The following is a 23,736-nucleotide window of genomic DNA, read 5'->3' as shown; positions in this document are numbered from 1 at the left end:
TCAACAGTAGGGGAGGGAGAAGAAGGAGGGGAAAGGATGAGTAACAAGGGATGAATTCTGCAAACTTTGGTTTAGTTTCATGTTGTGTGTGTAGGTGGAAAGCCTAAGGGGTTAAGCCAGAGGCATCACACAAAGCAAACTGCAACAAACCAAGGGAGACAAACCTCTGGACTACCAGAGGTTGTTGGACCCCAACTCCCATCAGCCCCAGCCAGGATGGTTAATTGTCAGGGACTATGGCACCTGGAGTTTAACATCTGGAGGACACCAGTGTCCCCACCCACCCAGTAAACATTATAACAGCCCTAACCAGTGGGCCACTATCCCCATATCGGAGAGGGGTTGGGGCAGAGGTTGAGCGATGGAGCTTTAGCACATAAACATGAGAAGAGCCTGACTGCTGGATCAGAGCAAAGACCCATCTAATCTAGCATCCTGTTTTCACAGTGGGCAAACAGATGCCTGAGTGGGAAGCCAGCAAGCAGGACCCAAACCTGAGTTATGCCTATGCAATTCCAAGCAGCTGATAATGAGAGGCACGCTGCTTCTGAAAACGAGGAGAGAACACAGCTCTGATGAATCTCACACCAAATCAGACCACTGATTCATCAACGTGGCTTGTGGACTTCCCACATGCATCTGGTTGGCCACTGTGAGAACAGGATGCCGACCCATTGGACTGACCAAGCAGGCTTATGTTCTTAAGCTCTGCATTGTCTCACCAGAACAGAACTGAGGTGACAGAAAAGGCCTCTCCTGGCTATCTTTTATCATTTCAGCAGCCTAATTTATGGGGGAATCATAGAATCATAGAACTGTAGAGTTGGAACGGATCCTGAGGGTCATGTAGCCCAAGCCATTGCAATGCAGGAATCTTTCGCCCCATGTGGGTCTCGAAGCCATGACCTTCAGAGTCTCATGCGCTAATGGCTGAGCTATCCCAACAGTCACAGGAAGAAAGGCCCTTTGTTGTTACTGTTGCTAAACAACTGGTGTTGGAAGCCAGTTTGTTGCAAATCTTGCAGACTTCTACTCGGACATCCCAACCTGACTTCTGCCCACCCCTGTCTCAAAAAGACATTCGTGAAGCACCAAACGGCAATGACGGTTGGCCACTTCAATAGGGAGAGGGACAAGTGGCAGATGGCATCTCTCCAAGGGCTGAATTTAGCTTGAGGGTTGCCAATTGCCAATCCCCAGGGTCCAATAATCCATACAGTGATCAGGACCCTTTTATGCATACAGCTTACAAACCAGCTGTGAATTGGGTTTCAAGATCTCATTGCAGAGTACACTCTGTAATGGATGTGTTTGCGTGTGTGTCATCTATAGTTGCATGCATGATCAATCCATTGAATAACAATCCCCTTGGAAAAAAAGTGGAATAATGAATAAATGAAAGGGAACTGCAGCTGGCTTGCTGCCAACATCCTGAAAAACCTTAAATACTGTGTGATGCACTACGAAGGGATTTACTTACATTCTTATTAGGAGAAATTAAAGTATTTATGGATTCTTCCAAAGTCTGATTACCACGAGCTTTAAGGGCTTTTGTTATGAAATCATCCACTGTTTCTCTTATATATTATTATTATTGTGCTGCATTGCTTTTTAATTTAGCAAAGCGTTTTGGGTTCGAATTTTTGACTAGTCAGGATAACTGAATTCGTTCCAAAGCCAGCATTTGATACAGAGTTAGGGTGGGCAACACATCCAGCCAAACCTGACCCTCCAGGCCTCCCCATTTGGCCCATGACATTCCTGCTCTCTTTGGGTGCACCAGCAAGCTCCTGCTGTAAACTGGCTGGCATGTATGAATGCTGAAAAAAACAGGATTGTCCCATCCCACCCCCTACAAATCAGCAGGTGTGCAGGGAGTTTCAATCTTGCTTGGTTTGGGCACACCAGCCAATTCCTGCTGGGAGCTGCCAAGCATACCCACACCCTGCAGAAATCAGGCTGGAATTGCAGCTGAATCCATGGGGAGTTCAATGGAGCTAGTGCAGTACAGGCAATCCCCCATTTATGCAGGTTACATTCCAAGGCTCTGCATGTTTAATAACAATAACAATAGCATTTTTTTATACCCTGTCCATCTGGCTGGGTTTCCCAAGCCACTCTGGGCAGCTCCCAATAGAATATTAAAAACACAATAAAACATCACACATTAAAAACTTCCCAAAACAGGGCTGCCTTTAAGTGAAATCATGTATATTTGAAACACAATTGAAAAAGCCTGCAAACACCCCTTTCACCACCACCCCCAGCCCTGTTTCTACCCTTTTTGTGACATCTTTGTGTCACTTCCATTTTTTGCACGATGCGCATGTGTAACACACATCTTGAACGAGTGTAAATGGAGAGGGGTTTTTTGCCTGAACCTCACCACCCAGGGCCAACATTGAAAGGTGAGTGGGTGGGACCAAGCTACCTATCAATCACCTGACATCATTATAATGTCAGATGATTGGCAGATGAGTGTTCTTGCCCACTTGTCAATGCTGGACCACCAGGCTGGAGGAGATCAGGATTTGGCCCACCAGGAACTGCTCACCCACTTCACATTCATGGGTATCTTTATAGACATGAGGACTAGCTGCTTGCTGTAAAAGAAAGAAGGAAGGAAGATGTGATTGTTGGGAAGTTGAATTTTGCACTCAGTCTGCCCCCCACCCCTTAATAGCACTCTTTCCAAAATCCAGGATCTAATGGGGAATTGTTGAAGGAAGGAACTTGGTAAACTTTCCAAGCACCTGATTCAACATTAACATTTCCTCCCCTCTCCAGGATCCATCAGAAACACCAAAAAATTATTGCTTGCCGCCCAGTCACAGAATCTTCACATGCCTTTTTAAACTCCCCCCTCCTGGTTTTCAACATTACTGAACTCTCTTCCCCTGCTGATCTTCCTGCAGCACCAGTTGCACTGGGATGAGTTAGCAGGGCTAAGATGCCAAACACCTGCCCCCGTCACTGGTGGCACGTACAGGGGACACGTGCGCCCTTAAGCTGCTTAGGCCGCCTGAGGCTCACGGCATTTCTGATCTCTCTGAGTGTAGCAACAACTAGTCAGGCAAGGCGTCGCTGATGACTCAGCTCGCAGCGCCCTCTAATGGGCATGTGCAGTAATCTCACTCAGGGCTGAGATGAGCTCCGGCTGAAAGTCTATGCAGTTAACACTTGGGCCGAAGGAGAAATGTGATTTTGTTTGCATTCACACTTCTCCAACCAGTACACAGACTGAAACACAGCCGTCCTTTGAAATTAGCAGCTCTCTGTGTTTGGAAATGCTGTTCTCCAGCCAGTGTGTACAAGAATGCACGTAGCGTGGGATATCTGTGAAAAATAACATACCCGAATGCATCATGTTAGGGGAAATTGCTTGTAAAAATGGGCATATCAGGGCACATTAGCTGAAATGCATACAAAGAGGCATATTAGGAGAAATTTGCATTGAAATCTGATGAATTTTTGTAAGAATTCAGAAGGGGAAAAGCGAATGGCTGCAGAAATGGAGATAATTGAAATTGACAGATCCATTCATCCTTATGTGAGCCTTGGCATCTCTTCTTCTTCTTCTTCTTCTTCTTCTTCTTCTTCTTCTTCCTTTTCCTCTTCTATGTCTTCTTCTTCTTCATCATCATCTTCTTCTTCATCTTCCTTTTCCTCTTCTTCTTCTTCTTCTTCTTCTTCTTCATCTTCCTTTTCCTCTTCTTCTTCTTCTTCATCTTCCTTTTCCTCTTCCTCTTCTTCTTCATCTTCCTTTTCCTCTTCTTCTTCTTCTTCATCATCTTCCTTTTCCTCTTCTTCTTCTTCTTCTTCTTCTTCTTCTTCTTCTTCTTCTTCATCATCTTCCTTTTCCTCTTCTTCTTCTTCTTCTTCTTCTTCTTCTTCTTCTTCTTCTTCTTCTTCTTCTTCTTCTTCTTCTTCTTCATCTTCCTTTTCCTCCTCCTCCTCTTCTTCTTCTTCTTCATCATCATCTTCCTTTTCCTCTTCTTCTTCTTCTCTGGCGAGCATCACTACAATCACTAGGACATGCACAGGCCCACTTACTGCTCTGCCTCCCACTCCTAGCCACACACACATCTCACTGGGCTCTCTGGGCTTTCTGCATGAATTCTCAGGTTCCCCAGAATGCTTCATCAGTCTGGAAGTCCAGTTCCTTATAAACAGGTGAAGCCTCCTTATATTGTTTGAGGCCATTTGCCCATTAAATGTGGCACTTCTATTTTTTTGCAGTTCACAACAGCTCATGGCAGTCTTGGGTGCAGAGTCTTGCAATATAACATCCTTTTTACCCAGGATTCCCATATTCTGGGAACTTCTGCATGCAAAGCAGAGATAGGAAGATGTTTTCAGCATGAGGGCCACTTACCCTCCAACCATCAAATTTTCCCCTCAAGGGGCAGATTTTTGCTTCCCTACAACACACACAAACACCCTGCCCTAGCTGGACCCCTCCAGTCCATTTTCTCCCTTCCCATCTCCACCTTCCTTTGCTGGCCTGCTCTGACTATTTTGGCTTCTTTCAGTTTCTCATTTTTTTCCAGTCTAAAATTCAGTTTCCACCCTTCCTGCATTGCTTATTTACTTATTATTATTTTTTAAGTGTGCATTTTCATGCAAATTTTTCATTGTATCTAAATTTGCATAATATATTTGCAATTTTTTGCAAGCAATTTCCCCTAATATTTATGCAACACCATTATCACTAATACACTGCTGTGCATCTCCCCCTAACATGAACTATTTTGCATGCAGTTTGGGGAGTTGGAGGAGTACCTTGCAAACTCCAGAATTTCAAGAGATAGCTATATTGCTTTGGTTAGATGCAAATTAAGTCATTTTCCTCTTTTGTGTGTATAATTTTTTATTACATTTTCTGTTTTACAATTTAAAATATTCATCTAAACAACCTTAAAGTATCAGTGACTTCCTTTCTTCTCTTTCCATGGTTCATTTTTCATATCATAAATCCCTGCATATTTTACATAAACTAAACCATTCAGTATTCCATTATTACATCCATCTAAACTTGTTTACACTGTTGAATTTATCTTAATGCTGCCAACGTTTTCAAGTGTTCAGAATTCCCCCCCCATATATTCAATAAACATTTCCCAATCTTCTTTAAACGTATGTTCTTCTTGTTCTCTTATTCCATATGCAAATTAAGTCATTTTCCAATAATGTGCCAACAAATAAATGTCTCCCTTATCCATATTTCTGGACCAACATGGCTACATATATCTGTTTGTGTGTGTGTGTGTGTGTGTGTGTGTGTGTGTGTGTGTGTCTTGTTTTGTTTTGCTTTGTCTGGAATGAAGTAGGTTCACTTCTTTTTTTAAAAAAACAAACAAACCTCCCCCTTGTCTTTATTTCTCCCACAGGACTGATTGTTTACCTGGGCATGATGCTGGGGGCTATTATGTGGGGTGGCCTGGCAGACAAACTGGGCCGGAAGAAATGCCTCATCCTGTCTCTCTCCATCAATGCATCTTTTGCATTCCTGTCCTCGTTTGTACAAGGATATGGATTCTTCCTCTTCTGTCGCCTTATCTCTGGTTTCGGGTAAGCTACGCAGCACCCAGCTTGGGAAGGGGCCAGCTTGCATTAACGAATAGTTCTCAGCATCAGATTGGCCTGAACCTCAAAACTGAATCAGGCCCATTTTGTGGCATTTAGATACTGGCTGGGTTGGGAGGCAACAGCATTCAATTGCCCTGGGTTGGGCTTCCTGGAGCAATCTGGGGCTGTCAATGGGTGGGCCATTGGGCAGGAAAGAGGCAGGCAACAGCGGAGCATTTCCCACAGGGAATACACTGGGCAAGCAGCCTCAAGCAGGAGGGAAGCAGATCCCTGCAGCCAGCGGAATTGAATCCTCCTTCACCTGCTGGTCCAGACAAGACATTTATTGATCACTCATTCTGATTTGCTTGTGAGAAGGCTAGGATGCATTAAGCCATTGTGGTCTCACACTTTCCAGGACATTTCCATATCACTTCCTGATTTATTTATTTTTCATTCATGGAAGTGGCACAAATCATCTTTAATCGTGCAACTTGAATTTGCTGGTATGGGATTGGATTCCCCGCCTTAACAAAGCAGCATCTGGGGTCTAGGCTCCAATGCTAGTCCTGCATTTATGTTTGTATGAATTTATAGTTTAGATTTATTGCGCTTCGAGGCCCCCAGGATCCCACCCCCATTGAAATAACTTCACACTGACACTTATTTTAGTTTAAGCTATTGGGCAAATTTTGGCCACAACTTTATTTAATTACAACCATGTGAGCGGTATTGGCCTAGGCATTGGCTCCAATCTATAACTGACTCCACCTTCTGATTGGTAGCCTAATAGGGTAAACCCAACGTGGGATCAACATCGATGAAGACCAACCGAAGCTCACCCCGGGGTTCCTGTGGTCCTGGCCCTTCAAGTGGACTTTGGACGAGATCCAGGACCCCCAGATTCCTTTACTGGAATACCCTGTTCCTGGAGGGGCAGGTGATGGCCGCACCATCCCTCCCCCACATTTCAATGACCCAATGCCTAACCGCCACCTTACAAGCGGTGACGATTGCTGAGGGGTAGGCAACAACCAAGTGGCTGTAGCCAATCTGCCAAATGGAAAAATTCCTACCCAGCCCCTGTTCCAAAACAGGCGTCCCAAACCAAAGCAAGGCCAAAGCAAAACTGCCTAGCAAGAGGGAGGGAGGGCGGGTGTTCGGCAGAGCGATGCAAGTGGCCCAGTTGCATCGCGCTGCTACCTTTCACGATCCCTGGACTCACGCCACCCCAGCCGATTGGCTCAGACAGTCTGCCGCGATTCCCGGGACCTAGCCAGGGCTCGGGTTACACCCTTCCTAACAAATTAACCCTTTGTGTCCCCTGAGCACCCACGCACAACCAGGACCCTCAATAAGGAGGATCCCATTTAATACATTACACACACACACACACACACACACACACACACACAGAGTGTATGTATTTATTACTATAATAATAATAATAATAATAATAATAATAATAATAATAATAATATTTATTATTTGTACCCTGCCCATCTGGCTCGATTTCCCCAGCCACTCTGGGCGGCTTCCAACAGAAATCAAATACAAAAATATCACACATTAAAAACTTCCCTGAAAAGGGCTGCCTTCAGGTATTTTCTGAATGTCAAGTAGTTGTTTATCTCCTTGACCTGTGATGGGAGGGCGTTCCACAGTGCGGGCGCCACTACCGAGAAGGTCCTCTGCCTGGTTCCCTGTAGCTTTGCTTCTCGCAGTGAGGGAACTGCCAGAAGGCCCTCGGCGCTGGACCTCAGTGTCCGGGCTGAATGATGGGGGTGGAGACGCTCCTTCAGGTATACAGGACCGAGGCCGTTTAGGGCTTTAAAGGTCAGCACCAACACTTTGAATTGTGCTCAGAAACGCACTGGGAGCCAATGCAGATCTCTCAGGACCAGTGTTTTGTGGTCCCGACGGCCACTCCCAGTCACCAGTCTAGCTGCTGCGTTCTGGATTAATTGCAGTTTATGTCCCACCTTTCTTGCAAGTAGCTCAAGAAGGGACATTTGGTCGCCTCCTTCCCCATTTTTGTAGACCAAGAACATTCTACCCACCAGGATAGGCTTGCCTAACCAAAAATGTTTTTAGCCGGCAACATAAAGAGTACAGCGAAGGCACCTGTCTGACTTCAATAGAATCACAGAATTGTAGAGTTGGACGGGACCCCGAGGGTCATCTAGTACAACCCCCTGTCATGCAGGAATCTTTTGCCAAGTGTGGGACTCAAACCCACAACCCCGAGATTCAGAGTCTCATGCTGTCCCGACTGTGCTATATATTAATCATTCTAGGTGGGGGGTTCCGAAGGGTAGGTGCTGCCACAATTTCTTGCAAATGTAGAGTGAGTGTTACATGGTGCCTCTAACAATGCCAGTCCCAGCAGTCAAGTGGGCATATATAAGGTAATACAACCACACGGGTAAACTAGAGTTGCCATATTTCAGAAAGTGAACATCCGGATCCCAAGGTTTCAGACTGCCATATTCTGGCTGTGTCCAGGAAATTCTGGGCATATGGAAGCCCTAGGTAAACTGATCTGAAGCTATTCAGGGCTGAATGTATTAACAGTAACACTCTGGCCTGGTTTTTATTCTTCCTGCCTGTTCTCCCACCTCACCTGCTTTCTCAGAATTGGAGGGACTCTCCCCATTGTCTTTGCCTATTTCTCCGAATTCCTGTCTCGTGAGAAGAGAGGGGAGCATCTGAGCTGGCTCTGCATGTTCTGGATGATTGGAGCCCTCTACGCCTCCATCATGGCCTGGAGCATCATCCCGCATTACGGTAATCACCTCTGGATTCAGACGGCACCTCTGGCCTTTATCCATGTGTGGCATTCAGGCTGAGGATTTGCTGGCTGTCTATACAGCAATGCTCCCTTATGCCTGGTAGGACTGGGAGGTGGGGTCAGACTTAGGAAGGCCTAGGTCTAGGAATGCTTATACTGAGTCAGAATCACTGGCTGATGGGAGTTAAGCCAATGGCACCTCAAGAACACCACAGGGCCTGATCTAGCTCAATACTGCCTGCTCTGACTGGCAGCAGCTGTCCAGGGTCTCAGTCAGGGGCATCCCTATCCCTATTCCCTGAGGTGCTCTTCACTGAAGATACCGAGGATAAGGAATGGCCAGATCTATCTATTTCCAGTCCACCTTACTTTTGTCATCCGCGACTGGACCTAATGGTCAGGGGTCCCTTTACCTTTACCTTTTGCATCTCTCCAGCATCCCTGTTGAGGCACCTTCACTACCCGGAACATCAGATGTGCTCTGCCATCAGGGGATGTGGGAGAATTCTGATGAAAACAGGAAAAAAGAGGACATTGTTGGTGTTTGCATATTTGTCCCCATGTCCAGGATTCCAGAATGCAAATCAACCCATTGGTATTTGCTGTCAATTGGTTGCTTTCCATCAGCAACTGATATGCAACTGATTATACTGCCCCCCCGCCCCAAATTTGCATTGTGTTTCCCTTGCATTGAAATGAATGTGGTAGAATTGCGGCATGGCCAGGTAATTTACATAATTAATAACATAAATCATGTAAGTCACATAAATCTGCCACAGTGGGCAGCAAGACAAATAATGCAATTGATGGTGGAAGACAAACCGCAGTAGAACGGAAACATGACTGCATGGGACAAATTCAGGGTGGAAAGGAAAACAATGCTGTCTTCCATCCCTCACTGTAGCCCTTTTCCCTTGCTTATAGGATGGGGCTTCAGTATGGGGACCAGCTACCACTTCCACAGCTGGAGAGTTTTCGTGGTTGTCTGCTCTCTGCCCTGCATCGCATCTCTGATTGCCCTGAAGTTCATGCCAGAAAGCCCACGGTTTTTGCTGGAGGTAAGAACACATGTCTGAGAAAACAGACCTTTGTGCAGATTCTTCTAGAGCAGAGATGTCCAGCAGGTTGATCGCAATCTATTGGTAGATCCCCATGAGGTTTTGGTACATCGATCTCTGGCTCCCTTTCCTTAGCGTTGCTAAAACTGGCTCCTGCTCCGCCCTCTCGCCCTACCCTCCATTGTTGTATGATCTCTGGAAGGGAAAACGGAGCTTTCTCTGTGCTGCTGTTTTGATCCACAGCGATCTTTTTGTGAGTGACTTTACCCCTTTGTCCCTTGCCTTTAACCCCCCCAGCCTTTTTTAACCACTCAACAACTTTGAGCTGAGCCCCCAAAAACCAGGGGTAGATCACTGCCAGTTTTTAATTCTGAAAGTAGATCACAGTCTCTTGAGAGCAGGCCACCCCTGTTCTAGAGGATATGTCATAAGCAAAAGAAACCAAAGGGTCTGGGATTTGTTTGACATAGGCTGCAACACCTAATACTGTACATTTGCTTGGGCCTCGGAGCAGCGGCTCATTCTCAGGGCCCTTTGGAATATTGGTCAGTACAGGATTTTGAGCTTACCATATCACTGCAAGGCAGCCAGCAGTAGGCCCCACTGAACTCAACTGGACTTGCTTTTGAGTACATATCCTTTAGATCGCACTGTTAATTGTGTAATTGCATTTTTTAAATTAAAAAAATAATAAGACCTAGAAACTTGCATAGGGTTTCTCAGGATGCTGCATTCTGTGGCTAAGATGAGAACGGGGACCCCTTCTCACATTGTGTGGCATAAATCAGGGAAAACTTTCTGCATCATCACTTTATCTCCCTGCCAAGTTTTGCCTGCCATGCATTTTGTGTTGATGCAAATGGTCCAGGTGTGAAACCACCCAGAAGACAGCAACTCTGCTGTCCATTATGTTATAAAACAACATGCTCAATGTTGAACAGCAGCATTGGGGGGGCTCCTCTTTTCAGCCCAAGGGCAACATTCCATTCTGGCTAACCTTCTGAGGGCCACATGACACTGGTGGACAGGGCCAGAGGTAAAAATGAATGTTATTTTTTACCTTTCTACAGTCAGCTGGTTTCTGTACACACTCACAAACCCCTCTCCACTCAGGCAAGCAAGAGTCATTATCGAAATTCAAGGACCGGTTCCAGCTAGGCAAAAATGCTCAGGATGTGGGAAGAGGGTGTGTGGCTTAGGGAGAGTTTCAGGGGCCACATAGAGAGGCATGCGGGGCCACATTCAGCCCCTGGGCCAGAGGGACCCCAATCACATTGTACAGGTATTCACTGGGAAAATCCAGAACTTCTGCCCTTGGCTAGGACATCATCCCACCGTGGTTAAACCCATGTGAATTCCGATGGAGCCAAAGCATAGCTGGAGAGAAAGAGCCTGGGATCTTAAAAAACACTCTCTGAAGGAAGTGCTCTTTCTGACATCCTTTGCTTTGGCCTTTCCAGATAGGCAAGCACGACGAAGCCTGGATGATCCTCAAGCAAGTCCATGACACTAACATGAGGGCCAAAGGCGAGCCAGAGAGGGTGTTTACGGTAAGCATGCTTTCTTCCTAGGAATGGACTTCCCCTTGATAGGAGACTTTGGTCAAAGATTCAAAACCTAATTGGGTTTTTTATATATATACATTGCATAAAGCCCACAATCCACCTCTTTCTTCTCCCAAAGATTCAGTAGGCAGATTCTAATTCAATGTTATTTTCCAATTGGCAAACATGGTTGCCATCCAGGCAAGAAGAGCTTGTTCTCCTCCCTCTAGAACAGCCTTCCCCAACCCAGATGTTTGGGGCTACAACTTCCATCAGCTCCTGCTAGGGATGGGCAAATCTACCAATTTTGGCTTCTCATTTCTCCAGTTCTATGTTCCATGTTTTGCCACATTTCCACGTCATCTTTGCATATATATATATATATATATATATATATATATATATATATATATATATATATATATATATATATATATATGTGTGTGTGTGTGTGTGTGTGTGTGTGTGTGTGTGTGTATACCATGTGGAAATTCACCAGCATTTTAGTGCAAATTTCTCCTAATGCATACATTTCCCCCCATACATTTTTGCCCAATATACACATTTCTGTAAAACAATTTCCCCCAATATAATGCATTTGTGCATGTTGCTTTCACCAAGATGTGCATTTTTGTACATGTTACTTGGCTAGCAAACTGCATTGCAAAATTCAGATATGTGCAAATTTCAAAAGACGGCTGTGTTTTCGGTTTGTGTGTTTCTTTCAGAAAATGATAATTAGGGAGATCTGCCTTTAAATGTAAACTGAATCAGATTTCTCCCTCATCCCTAAACCCAGTCACTGCTGGGTTCAAAACACCTGGAGATGTTTCACATTGGTTCATCTAGCTCAGTATAACCTGCACTGACTTACAGTGCCTCTCCAGGGTTTCAGAGAGAAGGCCTTCCTTGCCTACTTGGAGATGCCAGAAATTGAACCTTGAACCTTGAACCTTCTGCATACAAAGCAGTCACTCTACCCCTGAGCTATGCCCCTTCCCCCATGTACAGTTATTTGGGAATAATCCTCCTTGTACACTGTGGGACTTGCTTCCAAGTAAACATGTTCAGGATTTGAATGCGGGGGTGTTTATTCAGGTGCTGGTTGACTCAACCCTCTGTTGTGCTGCTTCTGTGCAATTGCTTACAAGAACCAAGCTTAGTGTGGTTGCTGTGAAGTCAAGGGCTAAATATTTTGGCTTGTTTTTCTTGTTTATTCAGGTAGCCAACATAAAAACTCCAAAGCAGATAGACGAATTCATTGAAATACAGTGTTCTACAGGGAAGTGGTACCAGCGTTCTTTTGTTAGAGTGACAACCACTCTCAAACAGGTATGGGAGGGGGATGATGGTGGCACCTGAATGCACACAACAACCAGTAATGATTGATTGCCTGGATCTGTCATTGTGCTACCTGCCCACACAATGAACAGGTCATGGGGTTGCAACCTTTCCTGATTACATCTGGGTGCAGTACTTTGACCACCCAGCCTATTAATCAACAAACGTTTGGTTTCATGTAAGGCTCTCAATTCAACAGAGATTTTTAAGTGGATCAACCACCTGCATTTTTACCAAGCGATTAATAGCTTATAGATTATGTTATATTATCAGCTTCGGTAAAGGTATCTTCCTGACATACTGAAATAAGTGTAAGTGTACATTGGAATTAATAAATAACACTGTCACTTGTTGTTAAATGGGGGGGGGGACTATATTTGTTGCAAGATCTTTAATACCATATTTAAGGCAAAGTACCAGTGCTGCTCTGGTTCGCCAGAATCGGTTTAGTCATGCTGGCCACATGACCCGGAAACTGTATACCGGCTCCCTCGCCCAGTAATGCGAGATGAGCACCGCAACCCCAGAGTCGTCCATGACTGGACCTAATGGTCAGGGGTCCCTTTACCTTTACCTTTCATTTTTTTTTGTTCCCTCTTCCAGTGATACGCCAGAACTTAATTGCCTCTGACAGTGACCTCAATTTGAAATTATTTAAATTTCCCCATAGATTAATCAACTAAGCTTCAGGTGATTTATGTCATAGTGGGTTTTAAAGCAATTGTAGGATTTGAGATAAATAAATCCTGCTCCACTGAATCTAGCCAGCTAGCTACAACGTAAAAACTGAAAATACTCATAATAATTTATTCGCCATTCCCACAAACAAACAGGTATTTGTTTTTCATTTTTGGAGGTGATATAAGCTACATTAGAAGTTAGTCTACTTTTTCTGGAACTGATTCTTTTGACAACCCTTTTCTTTTAGGTTATGGACAATGTAATATACTGTTTGACAGCCCAGTACAGATTGAACACGCTGTTCCTGGCAATTGTGTGGTTCTCAATGGCCTTAAGGTATGTGTCTTGGAATTCACAAACCTGTTATTAACCAGAGAGTTGGAAGATTATCCAGTCCAACCCTGCAAGAAATCTCTTAGTACAGCATCCCTCATAGCTGGCTATCCAGCATGTGCTAAAAACCTTAAATAAAGGAGGACCCACCACTTTTCAAGGCAGTCTGTTCTACTATTGATACAAAGGAAGCTACCTTATGGCGAATCATACCGTGGGTCCCTCTAACTCAATATTGTCTACTGGCAGTGGTTCTTCTGATTTTTAGAGATGACTCTTTTCCAACCCTCCCTGGAGATGGATATGATTGAACTTGGGCTGTCTGCAAGCCAACCAGGTGTTCTACCACTAAACTGCAGCTTATCTCACAAGCAGAGGCTCCTAGGTTCCATCTCCAGCATCTCCTAGTAAGGCTGAAAAATACCGGTACTCCTGTCTGAAACCCTAGAAAGCCACTGGCAGCCAGTCTAGGCAATACTGAGCTTGAAGTACCAATGGTTTGACTTGGTATATGGCAACTGCCTAGTTTCCTGTGGGTAAAGTCTGCCTGAGACATTTCGCCAGTCTTAGCAAAACAATTATTTGCTCCTTTTGATAGACTTTGCCTGTTTCCTCAGAGCAACAAACATTCAAATTAGAAATACAGGAAGCTGCCCTATAACCTTTGCAAGGCTAAACAAGAGCAACAGGAACCTGTCCTGAACATTTCAGAGATAGTTTATTTTCCCACCATTATCTTTTGGAAAGGTTAGGAACTTAGGAAGCTGCCATATACTGAGTATTGATTGGCAGTGCCTCTCCTGCGTTTCAGGCTGAAGTTTCTCCTGGATTGAACCTGGGACCTTCTGTATTCAAGGCAAATTCCATACTACTGAACTGCAGCCTTTCCCCCAAAGACCTAGGAACACAGAAATCTGCCTTATACCAGGTCAGACCCTTGGTCTGTCTAGTTCAGTACTGTCTGCACAGACTGGCAGTGGTTCTCCAGGGGTTCAGGCAGAAACCCAGCCCTAGAATAGAAAAAAAAAAATCAGCAGGCATTTGAAAGTTGAAACAGAAGGCACATGCTGAATCTCCACAAAACTGGGCTAATGACACAAGAGGCTCAGTTTCTTGTTGTCGTCAAATGAGACATGTCAACTTGGGGGATGACCAATGATGCTCCTGCAGATGGCCTCAGCTGGGAGATAAGGGTTCAGGTGGTACCCTGGACCTAAGATATCTGTTATAATACAAAAACCTTCAACCTGGATCAGTAGTAGATGGGCAGTCAGTGCAGATGTTTTAACAATGATGTCACATATTCTTGGCCAGATGCTTCCATCAGCAACCTGGCTGCCACAATCTGCACCAGCTGGAGCTTCAGAACCAGGCCCAAGCACAGCCCCACAAACAGCGCATTGAAGCAATCTAGCCTTGAGGTTACCAAAGCATGGGTAAGAGTTGTCAGTTCTCTGTGTCACAGTTCTCATCTTCCTCTTGCAGTTACTATGGCCTTATCGTCTGGTTCCCTGACATGATACGGTACTACCAAGAGGAAGAGTATAAGTCCCGCGAGAAAGTCTTTAATGGGGAATCAGTGAAGGATATCACCTTCAACTTCACCTTGGAAAATCAAATCCACCGGAATGGGACATATTTCAATGACAAGTGAGCCATCACACCCCACCTCACCAAAACAGATCCAAATGTTTGCTAATATGTGCAGCATCCCATGGGAGCTACTATCCCACTGATCCTGGCTGTGGCAGTGAGAGATTACCAGTGTGGTGCCCTTGAGCTCCCTTGAGCACCCCTGAGGTTTTTCTCTGGTGCCCACAGAGCCTCTGAGCTTCTTATTGCCCCTTTAGTCATGAGGCAGAGTGTGTGGCTACTTTTTCTCCCTGGAAAAATATAGAGAGCTGAAGGAGGAAGTGAGAAGGAGGACATACTTTCCCACTTCCTCTTTCAGCACTATGTGCTTTTCAAGGCCCAGATCCTTTGGGAAAGTGGTTTGTATGTGTGTACTTTCTGTCTGCCCTTCCTCTCTCTCTCTCTCTCTCTCTCTCTCTCTCTCTCTGTGTGTGTGTGTTAGAGAGAGAGAGAGAGAGATTCAGGGGACAGGTGAGAGGAGTGACCAGAGGGGTTGCTGCCAGGTAATGGTGGCTGGTGCTGATTGGGACGGGTAGGGTGGAAGGCAGTGAGTCCAGGGACGTCTTAGCCATTGAGGCTACTGGTGCAAGGTGCCCTCTGCGCCCTCCAGCCCTGCCGGCAGCGCCGCTCTCGCCCACCTCTTCTCGGGCTGCGGACGCGGGGAGGTTGTCATCGAGCCTCCCGTCGGCGCTGCAGCCAGGGCTCCCTGGACTGCAGCGCCGTGCTGCCGCTTCGGCCGAGCAGGCGGAGGCAAAGGTGGAGGTGGAGCACAGCTGGCAGCATCCCCACCTGCCCCTCCGCGCCCTCCGGCTGCCTGCCGCGCCTGGCCCTGCCTGGCGGAGCGTGAGTTCGGCATCCCTGCCTGCCGCGCCTCGCCCTCTGGCTGCCCGCTGTGTCTGGCCCTGCCCAGCGGAGCACAAGGGGCACCGGAGGGATTTTTGCACCAGGGCGCCGGATTTACTTAAGACGGCCCTGAGTGAGTCCAACAATAGATGGAGCCAGAGCCAATGATGTGCAGATCCCACTAAGTCTAGTTTCCCCCTCCATCCTCCTCCCTGCTGAGTTCTACAGGGGTAACACCGAGACTTCGCAGGAGGAAGCTGATAGTCAGTGCCACCTCTGGGCTGGTTGTACATAAGAAGGCTGGCAGGTGGGAGTAGGCAGAGGTTGGCAGGGTAGTGCTCCATTTGCCCAAGTGGCTTAGCCTCCAGTGGCACTTGCTGAAAGAGTCACATCCATGGCTGTGCCTCCCTTCGCCTCTTGGCTATCCATGTTTGCCTTTGGCTCTGCCAGTCGATGATTTGTGACCCCTGGAAGGGTTCCATAGGAGAGAATATGGCCCATAAGCTTTTCTCCTTGTATGAGATAAAGAGTGACCCATAAACATAATAACAATAGCAACTGATGAAAATACTGTTTTTGCTAATTCAACATCTATATTGGGAAATAAACTTGGATATCTGTTATGATCTAAATGAATTAAATTACACATGCTGATAAACTTTTCTGCTTTGGGCTTCAAGGAACCATAATATTTTTTTAATCACCTTTGGACATACTGACATCCAGTGGTCATGTAAGGAAAGGCACATCTTGGGCCAGTTCCCACATTACTTTTTTCTGAAATATCATATTAAGGTATATATTGCAGTTGAAACCAGGGATATAGAAACTTGCTTGGTTCTCATTTTGTATGAGAATCAATCAGATTGGAAATTCCCAAACCCATATGCAAACCAAAACACAGCACTCTTTTGAAAGTTGCACTACTCTGAACTTTGCAATGTAGTTCGCCAACCAAAGAATGCAGACAAACTGCATATATTAATGAAAAGTGCATGCAAAAATGTGCATATTTATTGAAGAGAGCATAGAAAAAGGTATTCTAATATGGAGGAATTGCTTGGACAAAATTTTTTCACACATACTTATTATTATTATTATTATTATTATTATTAAAAATTGCAACTGTCCACATAAGAAGGCTCTGTCCATGTTCACTAACTGCAGTAACAAAAGAATATCACATTCTCTATCTTGGCTATATTTGGTTGCATCAGTTGTCCATCTTTTTTATATAATATTTTTATTCTTATTTTTCATAGTACAAGCAAGTAAACTTCCACCTCATTGACAAGTTCTTCCCTGTTGGTAAGAATCAGGTGCAAGATAGTTGATCCCCTTGATACTTCTTACACCTTTTGGGAAATTAAATTGTCAGCAAGGCAACTGAGGAGTTTGCTGGGCCTTACATTCTTGGCAGACTTTGAGTTTCGGCTATCCTGGCATCTGTTGGAACTCAAATCAATAATCAATAAGAGGGAAATCACACAGAAGTATAGAGAGATACCAAACAGAGTCTTTCTTTCAACATATTCATTTTTGTTCACTGAAAGTATCCTCCCCTTAATGAGCCATGGGATGTAAATGGTTTTGGAGTGAAGTTCAAAGTGTTTGCATAGGAAACAAAGCTGAATTAGCTTGCATCAAACTCACTGACTTGGCCTCTGGTATCTTAAATTGTGTGTGTTTATTTATTTTTATTAAAAAAGTTCAGGGATAGGAGCTTGCTTCAAATGAAAATGATGGTGAGCAATTTTCTGTTTCAGGTTCATCAAAATGAAGTTCCGAGATGTGACTTTTGAGGACTCTGTGTTTGAGGAATGCTACTTTGAAGATGTGACATCGAGCGATACCTTTTTCAAGAACTGCAGCATTATAAAAACTGTCTTCTTTAACACAGGTAATGTGGGAGAGTGTGTATTTCTGTGTTGGCAAAGTGCATCTGCTGGCTTCTGTCTGTGTTTTCATTTACAGAAAAGCGGAATGAAGTGAAGATATAAGATTGGGAAGAAATCTTAATAATTTTGATCTGGTCTGTTTTTGCAATACACAATGACTTAAGCACCATTGCTCCCTGTTTATCAGGAATGATAACAGATTTTTTGTATCTGGTTGGTCCTGCTGCTGCCTTTTGGGAATATTTTCTGAACAAGTTAGTAAGGGTGACTAGGCTTTCCATTCTTCAGATTTCAGATACTTCCTTTGGTCTTGCGAAGTTAGATGGGCGTGAGTTATGTCTTAAGAGGCCCCCTCTGTAAATGATAATGCGAGTCACTTTACTTACTTCAAAAAAATCTCACATGTTGTTTGGGGGCCCTGCTGTGCATTCTTCTGAATGGTGCACTAGACATCTGCTCCAAAGTCTAACAGGGGACACAGCCATGTCAGTGTGCATCACACCATGTGGGAAAATTGTGTACTTTATTTTGGCACGCTTTCCTGCCTTTTTATGGGTGAATCATGGAGAACAGAAGCCTGCTTATATGGAAAGAGTAGGGGAGTAGCAATGTTGTCCAATGACGTTCGTTGGGACACACCATGCCCACTGGTGCAAATGAAATTTGCTGTAACGTGGCAGTCTATTCATCAAAAAGTCACGCTTCCATAATGCATTGTAACAGGAACTGAGACAGAGCCGCTAGCATTATGACCAGGAAAAGTAACACAGTTTCAGTTCCATCCATCCATCCATCTTTCTCTCTCTCCCCACCCCCCTTAGACCTCTACAAGCATAAATTTGTCGAATGCAAGTTTGTAAATGCCACCTTCTTGGAGCAGAAGAAGGGCTGCCACATGGATTTTGAGAGGGACAACGACTTTCTGGTTTACCTCGTCGGCTTCTTAGGCAGCCTCTCGGTCTTGCCAGGCAACATTATCTCAGCCCTGCTGATGGACAAAATAGGTCGGATCAAGATGATTGGTGAGTGGGGAGGGATGACATGTCAATGTGGGAGTGGTCAAAAGGCACCCCCCCCCAATGTGGTTTGGTTGATCTCATGCCAAAAATCTTCCATCCAGTTTCTCAAAACTCTTCTTCCATTGAGAAGGAGGTTTTCACTTATTGTGCCTTGCCCTCAGGGCACTTTAGAATCTGGGCCAGCACAGGAACTTGAGCTTACCATCCCATTGCAAGGTTTGCCATTGGGAATGGTAGGGCAGAAGGCAGGGAGGCCAACAGTAGGTGGCGCCAGAGCCAATGACAGGCAGAGCCAACAAGCTCACTCTTCCTCCCTGCTGAGTGCTGCAAGGGTCAACACTGAGACTGAGGAGGAGGAAGCCAGGACCACCCCTCTATATCAAGTGTTATTTCTTCACATTTGAGCTGGTCTTATTTCTCTTTTTTATAATTTTTAAATTACATTTTCTGTTTTACAATTTAGAATATTCATTTAAACAACCTTAAAATATCAAAAAAAACCCCTTCTCTTTCAGTGGTTCATTTTGCATAACATAAATCCCTGCATATTTTATATAAACTAAACCATTCAGTATTCCATTATTACATCCATCTAAACTTATTTACACCGTTGAATTTATCTTAATGCTGCCAATGTTTTCAAGTGTACACAATCCCCCCCTCCCCGTATATTCAATAAACATTTCCCAATCTTCTATAAACGTATGTTCTTCTTGTTCTCTTATTTGGTGTGTCAGGTCCGCAAGCTGCGCATATTCCATCAGTTTAAGTTGCCATTCTACTTTGGTTGGGACCTCACTCATTTTCCATTTTGGGGTCAACAAAATGTGGGCCGCATACATAATTAACCTTGTCTGATCTCTCCCTGCCTCCTTTCTTGCTCTTTCTTGCAGGGGGTTCCATGCTGATCTCTGCCGTGTGCTGCTTCTTCCTGTTTTTTGGCAACAGTGAGTCGGCCATGATTGGCTGGCAGTGCCTATTTTGTGGTACCAGCATTGCTGCCTGGAATGCCCTGGATGTGATCACTGTGGAGCTGTACCCCACACATAAAAGGTGACTCTTCCCAGCAACCTCCCTTGGGGGGAGGAAGGAGGGGGAAGACACACACAGAGGAGATTCCAGTGGCTGAAGCTTTTCAGCATAGTCCTTCACAATTTGAGAACAAACCAGTGTAAATCTGGAGCTGTTGGCAGTGGCATCTTTGGGGGGGATGGAAGTAGGTTTGGGGTGAAGCAATACTGCTTATTTCACAGCGCAGGAGATGATGTCATTGTCCGGTGCTCTGTTTGCTAATTTTCTGCATGCCAAATTGTTTTTAAAAAGCCCTTTCTTAAGCAAAAAGAATTCACTGTGCTGGTCTGCAAACCATATCAATATAAATCCAGGCCAAAATAATAACAATCATAAAAACAACTTGAAAGCACACACACACACACACACACACACACACACACACACACCAATGATGCACCCATGTGGTGAACTGAATTTAAGATTGGAACAATAAGAGCCTGATCAGAAGCCAAAATTGACATATCCGCCCATCCCTACAACTGACTTGGCTGGCTGTAAAAGAGGCCAATTCATGGAGTAGAAGGCTATCAATGGCTACTAGCCACGATGGCTATGTTCTACCTCCACTGATGGAGGCAGGATGCCCCTGAATGCCTGTTGCTGGGAGTCACCAGTGGGGAGAGTTTCACTCAGGTCCTGCCTGCAGGCTTCCTGTTGGGACATATGGTTGACCACAGTGAGAATGGGATGCTGGGCTAGATGGACCTTTGGTCCGATCCACCAGGACTCTTCAAACCTTCTTAGGTGGCTGTGTGGGGTGTTGCTTTGGAGGTAAATATGAAGAGCTCCTTCCCTTCAAAATGGACCACTGGACCACTGCCTCTTGGACCTTTTCCATTTTAAACTCCCTTTGCTTTCTCTCCCTTCTCCACAGAGCCACAGCCTTTGGCATCCTCAACGGGCTCTGCAAAATTGGGGCCATCTTCGGGAACGCTATCTTTGCCTCCTTTGTTGGGATAACCAAAGTGGTCCCCATCCTCCTGGCATCCTCCGCTCTGGTGGCAGGGGGCCTCCTTGCCCTGAGGCTGCCAGAGACTCGCGACCAAGTCCTGATGTGAGCCGCCCAAAGGGACAAAGGAAACGTCAACAGACAGGGACGAGATGCATTTAGAAGAAAATCGGGAAAAAGCCTGTCAATATTTCTCTGCCGATACCTCAGATCTGAGGAGGGAGGGGGAGGAAGAGGCACCCCGCTGAGATAACGTTAACCCCTTAGTTCTAGGACTGTTGTGAAGTGGTGATGGAGCCCGCTTGTCTAGGGCTGCACCCGCACGCGCACACCCTGAGCTTTGCTCATTGCTTCCAAGCTATCACTTGTTAGGGGGTGAAGCCCCATTTCCCCTCTGAATGTGTGTGAACATCTCAGGCACTAAACCAGTAACAGCAGAAGAAGCTGCCTCGTGATTGTGCATGTTTGTCTAGATGTGTGCATTGTGGACGGGTGGCACTGGGAAGTGAGCCATTCCTCACACAAGTGACCCTCCCAGAGCTCAGCTGAATGGCTTGATGTCTACATTTCTATAGCTTTCCGGGCAATTAGCAAAAAGAAAAGGGGGGGGATAAATATAGTTTTAAAACTGAAGCCCATTCACCAATGGTAGCTGGTCCTCAAGAGAGATCACAAACCAGATGGTTTATTCAGGGGCAAGGCTACCCTTTTGGGGAGCCAACAGCCATTGACTTACATTTTGCGGAGGGCGGCCTCATATTTCGAGAACTGAGACGCCCAACATAGCTTGTTGTGTTTCCACAAGGAAAGCCGCTGATCCTTTCATACATCAGACCTCCAAGTTGTCTAAAGCAACCATCACCACCTCTCTCTCATAGGTATGCAAGGGAATTTGTAGGAGATTCTGCACACACACTTTCCATTTCATTCTCATCAAGCAGTTTTCAAAACACACAGAGATATTCCAACTGTCCACAATAATTTTAACTGGATCTAGTGGGAGAGGAAGGCTAGCACAAGTTTAAGCCATCGGTCAGTATTTCAAATGCGTTGAGTTTGGGGGCATCACTATATTAAAAGGGTATAAATTGCTGTTGGTTTTGATCTATCTAGTTTCATTCATGTTTCGTTCCTTGAGCATCTTATGATTCCTGAAACCAAATATGTACATATCCTGCAGTGTAAATAGAGCGCTTTTGGGGGGAGGGGGATATTTGATAAAGTATAGAGTATGGTATCTGCAGGAATTTACCAGTATTATAGCCATATTAACAAATTATAAATGTCTGAGTTACTTATATGTAGTCGACCATCTTACTGGAACACTCTAAAGCACAGTTTGGGGAGTAGCCATTTAAATTGTTTTTTTGGATATTTGCACTCAACAAAAGGTTGTCATACGGCATGGCTGGATCTGCCCCTTCAGGTTTCAGGACTTGTTGGCCTCAAACTGTCTATACTCAAGAGATCCGAGCTTGGCTGCAGAATGGAATGGACCATGCTTTGTGGCAAAAGCTAAGAGCAGCATCACTGGCATCAAGAATGGCTGGATGGCAGACCAAAGGATGCTGAGCACTGCTTTGAGCTGTTGTTGATGAGGCCATGAGAACTCTGAGGAAGAAAAGATGGAAGATACAATGCACCTTGATGCTTTTATGAAATGTCTGTTCACAACGGGGAGACAAAGACTCTCCCCAACAAAGGCTTTGCTTCTATACGAATTCATCTAAAATGGATGGAGGCTTTGCTGCAAAGGATTCCCTTCACTGGAGATGATAGTGTTTTAAAAATAAATAATAATAATCAGGAAAAACGAGCCATCCTCAGAGAGCTGCAGTAGCCTCTCCTTACACAATAACTCTTCTTCGGGCATAGACAGAGTTGAAAATCAGCTGATTTATGCACATTCTCAGATTGCATGGACCACATTTTTTCTTCGTTCTACTCAATGAGCTTTAAAGCCCTGGTTGCTTCCTTCCTGGCGTTTAAAAAAAAAAAAGCCATATTGTCTTTTCCAACCTTAGAGAAAAAAGGACAGGGCTGGTTCCAAATGCAGACCTGCATTTCTCTGTTTTCCTCTTCTGACTCTGCATCTATATGGATGCCTTCATATCTGTGTTGACACTTCCTCCTGATAGCTGTGGGATCTGGGGCTATAGCATAATGTATTCAATAGATGTTGTCACCATCCAGGAACCTGCATTATAAGATTCTTTTTTGGGGGGTGGGGGTGGGGGAAGGATCAGTTGTCATGAAAATGCTGTTTTGTAATCCTTTGTCAACCTCCACTGAATGTGTCCACTTCTTTGAAGAAATTCATGTCATGCAATGAAATTGCAATAAATGTAAACCAAACGTGGTGTATTTGAAGGTTAAATTCATCTGTAGTTTTCTTAAGCCACATTCACAAGTACTTCTGGCTACCGACCTTTTCCCTGTGCTGAAATAGGTTTGTGTCCTCTCCCCCACCAAAATAATAGGGGGAGAAAAATAAGGGGGAGATGGAGAGCCCCAAATCAAGGCCCCATCTGCACTGCACATTTAAAGCAGTACCATACCACTTAAAACAGTCGTGGCTTTCACCCCCAGAACATCCTGGGAACTGTAGCATGTCAAATGTGCCGAGAAACTACAATTCCCAAAGTTCCCTGGGAATAGGGATTGATTGTTAAACCACTCTGGAAACTTTAGTTCTGTGATGGCTGGTGGGAGTTATAGTCCAAAACATCTGGAGGAAACCAGGGCTGAATATAGACATATGTAAAAAGTGCTGTGAAAATGTTTAAAAACAAACAAACACGTTTTAAAATATATATTGAATTTGCCATTAGCTCGCCATCGCCATCTAGTGTTACATTTGTATAATGCACTTAAAACACATTTAAAATATATTTGCAGCTGTATAGCTGAGTCCCAGGTTGGGGAAGACTGCTGTCCATGGTAGAGTCTACAGGAATGGACCTTCTTCAGAGAACTCGTTGGGCAGAAGGTTGTAGCTTGCATGC

General features: G+C 44.9%; 1 protein-coding gene across 1 annotated transcript in view; it reads left to right on the top strand.

Annotated features, from left to right (window-relative positions):
• The window catches only part of SV2B (synaptic vesicle glycoprotein 2B), a 65,160-nt gene extending 43,479 nt beyond the window's left edge, over positions 1-21,681 (top strand). The window contains exons 3-13 of the mRNA XM_033167049.1: positions 5,391-5,571; positions 8,204-8,355; positions 9,284-9,417; positions 10,878-10,967; positions 12,183-12,293; positions 13,231-13,319; positions 14,802-14,966; positions 17,558-17,691; positions 18,511-18,711; positions 19,602-19,761; positions 20,657-21,681. Of these exons, the coding sequence (XP_033022940.1) occupies positions 5,391-5,571; positions 8,204-8,355; positions 9,284-9,417; positions 10,878-10,967; positions 12,183-12,293; positions 13,231-13,319; positions 14,802-14,966; positions 17,558-17,691; positions 18,511-18,711; positions 19,602-19,761; positions 20,657-20,840 (1,601 nt within the window). The 3' untranslated portion in view covers positions 20,841-21,681. The remainder of the gene's footprint in view (positions 1-5,390; positions 5,572-8,203; positions 8,356-9,283; positions 9,418-10,877; positions 10,968-12,182; positions 12,294-13,230; positions 13,320-14,801; positions 14,967-17,557; positions 17,692-18,510; positions 18,712-19,601; positions 19,762-20,656) is intronic.
• The last annotated feature ends 2,055 nt before the right edge of the window (positions 21,682-23,736 follow it).

The sequence above is a fragment of the Lacerta agilis genome, chromosome 13, assembly GCF_009819535.1.
Source record: "Lacerta agilis isolate rLacAgi1 chromosome 13, rLacAgi1.pri, whole genome shotgun sequence".
Lineage (NCBI taxonomy): Eukaryota > Metazoa > Chordata > Lepidosauria > Squamata > Lacertidae > Lacerta > Lacerta agilis.
Note: the sequence above shows the minus strand (reverse complement) of the source record. Positions and strands in the feature narration are given on the sequence as shown.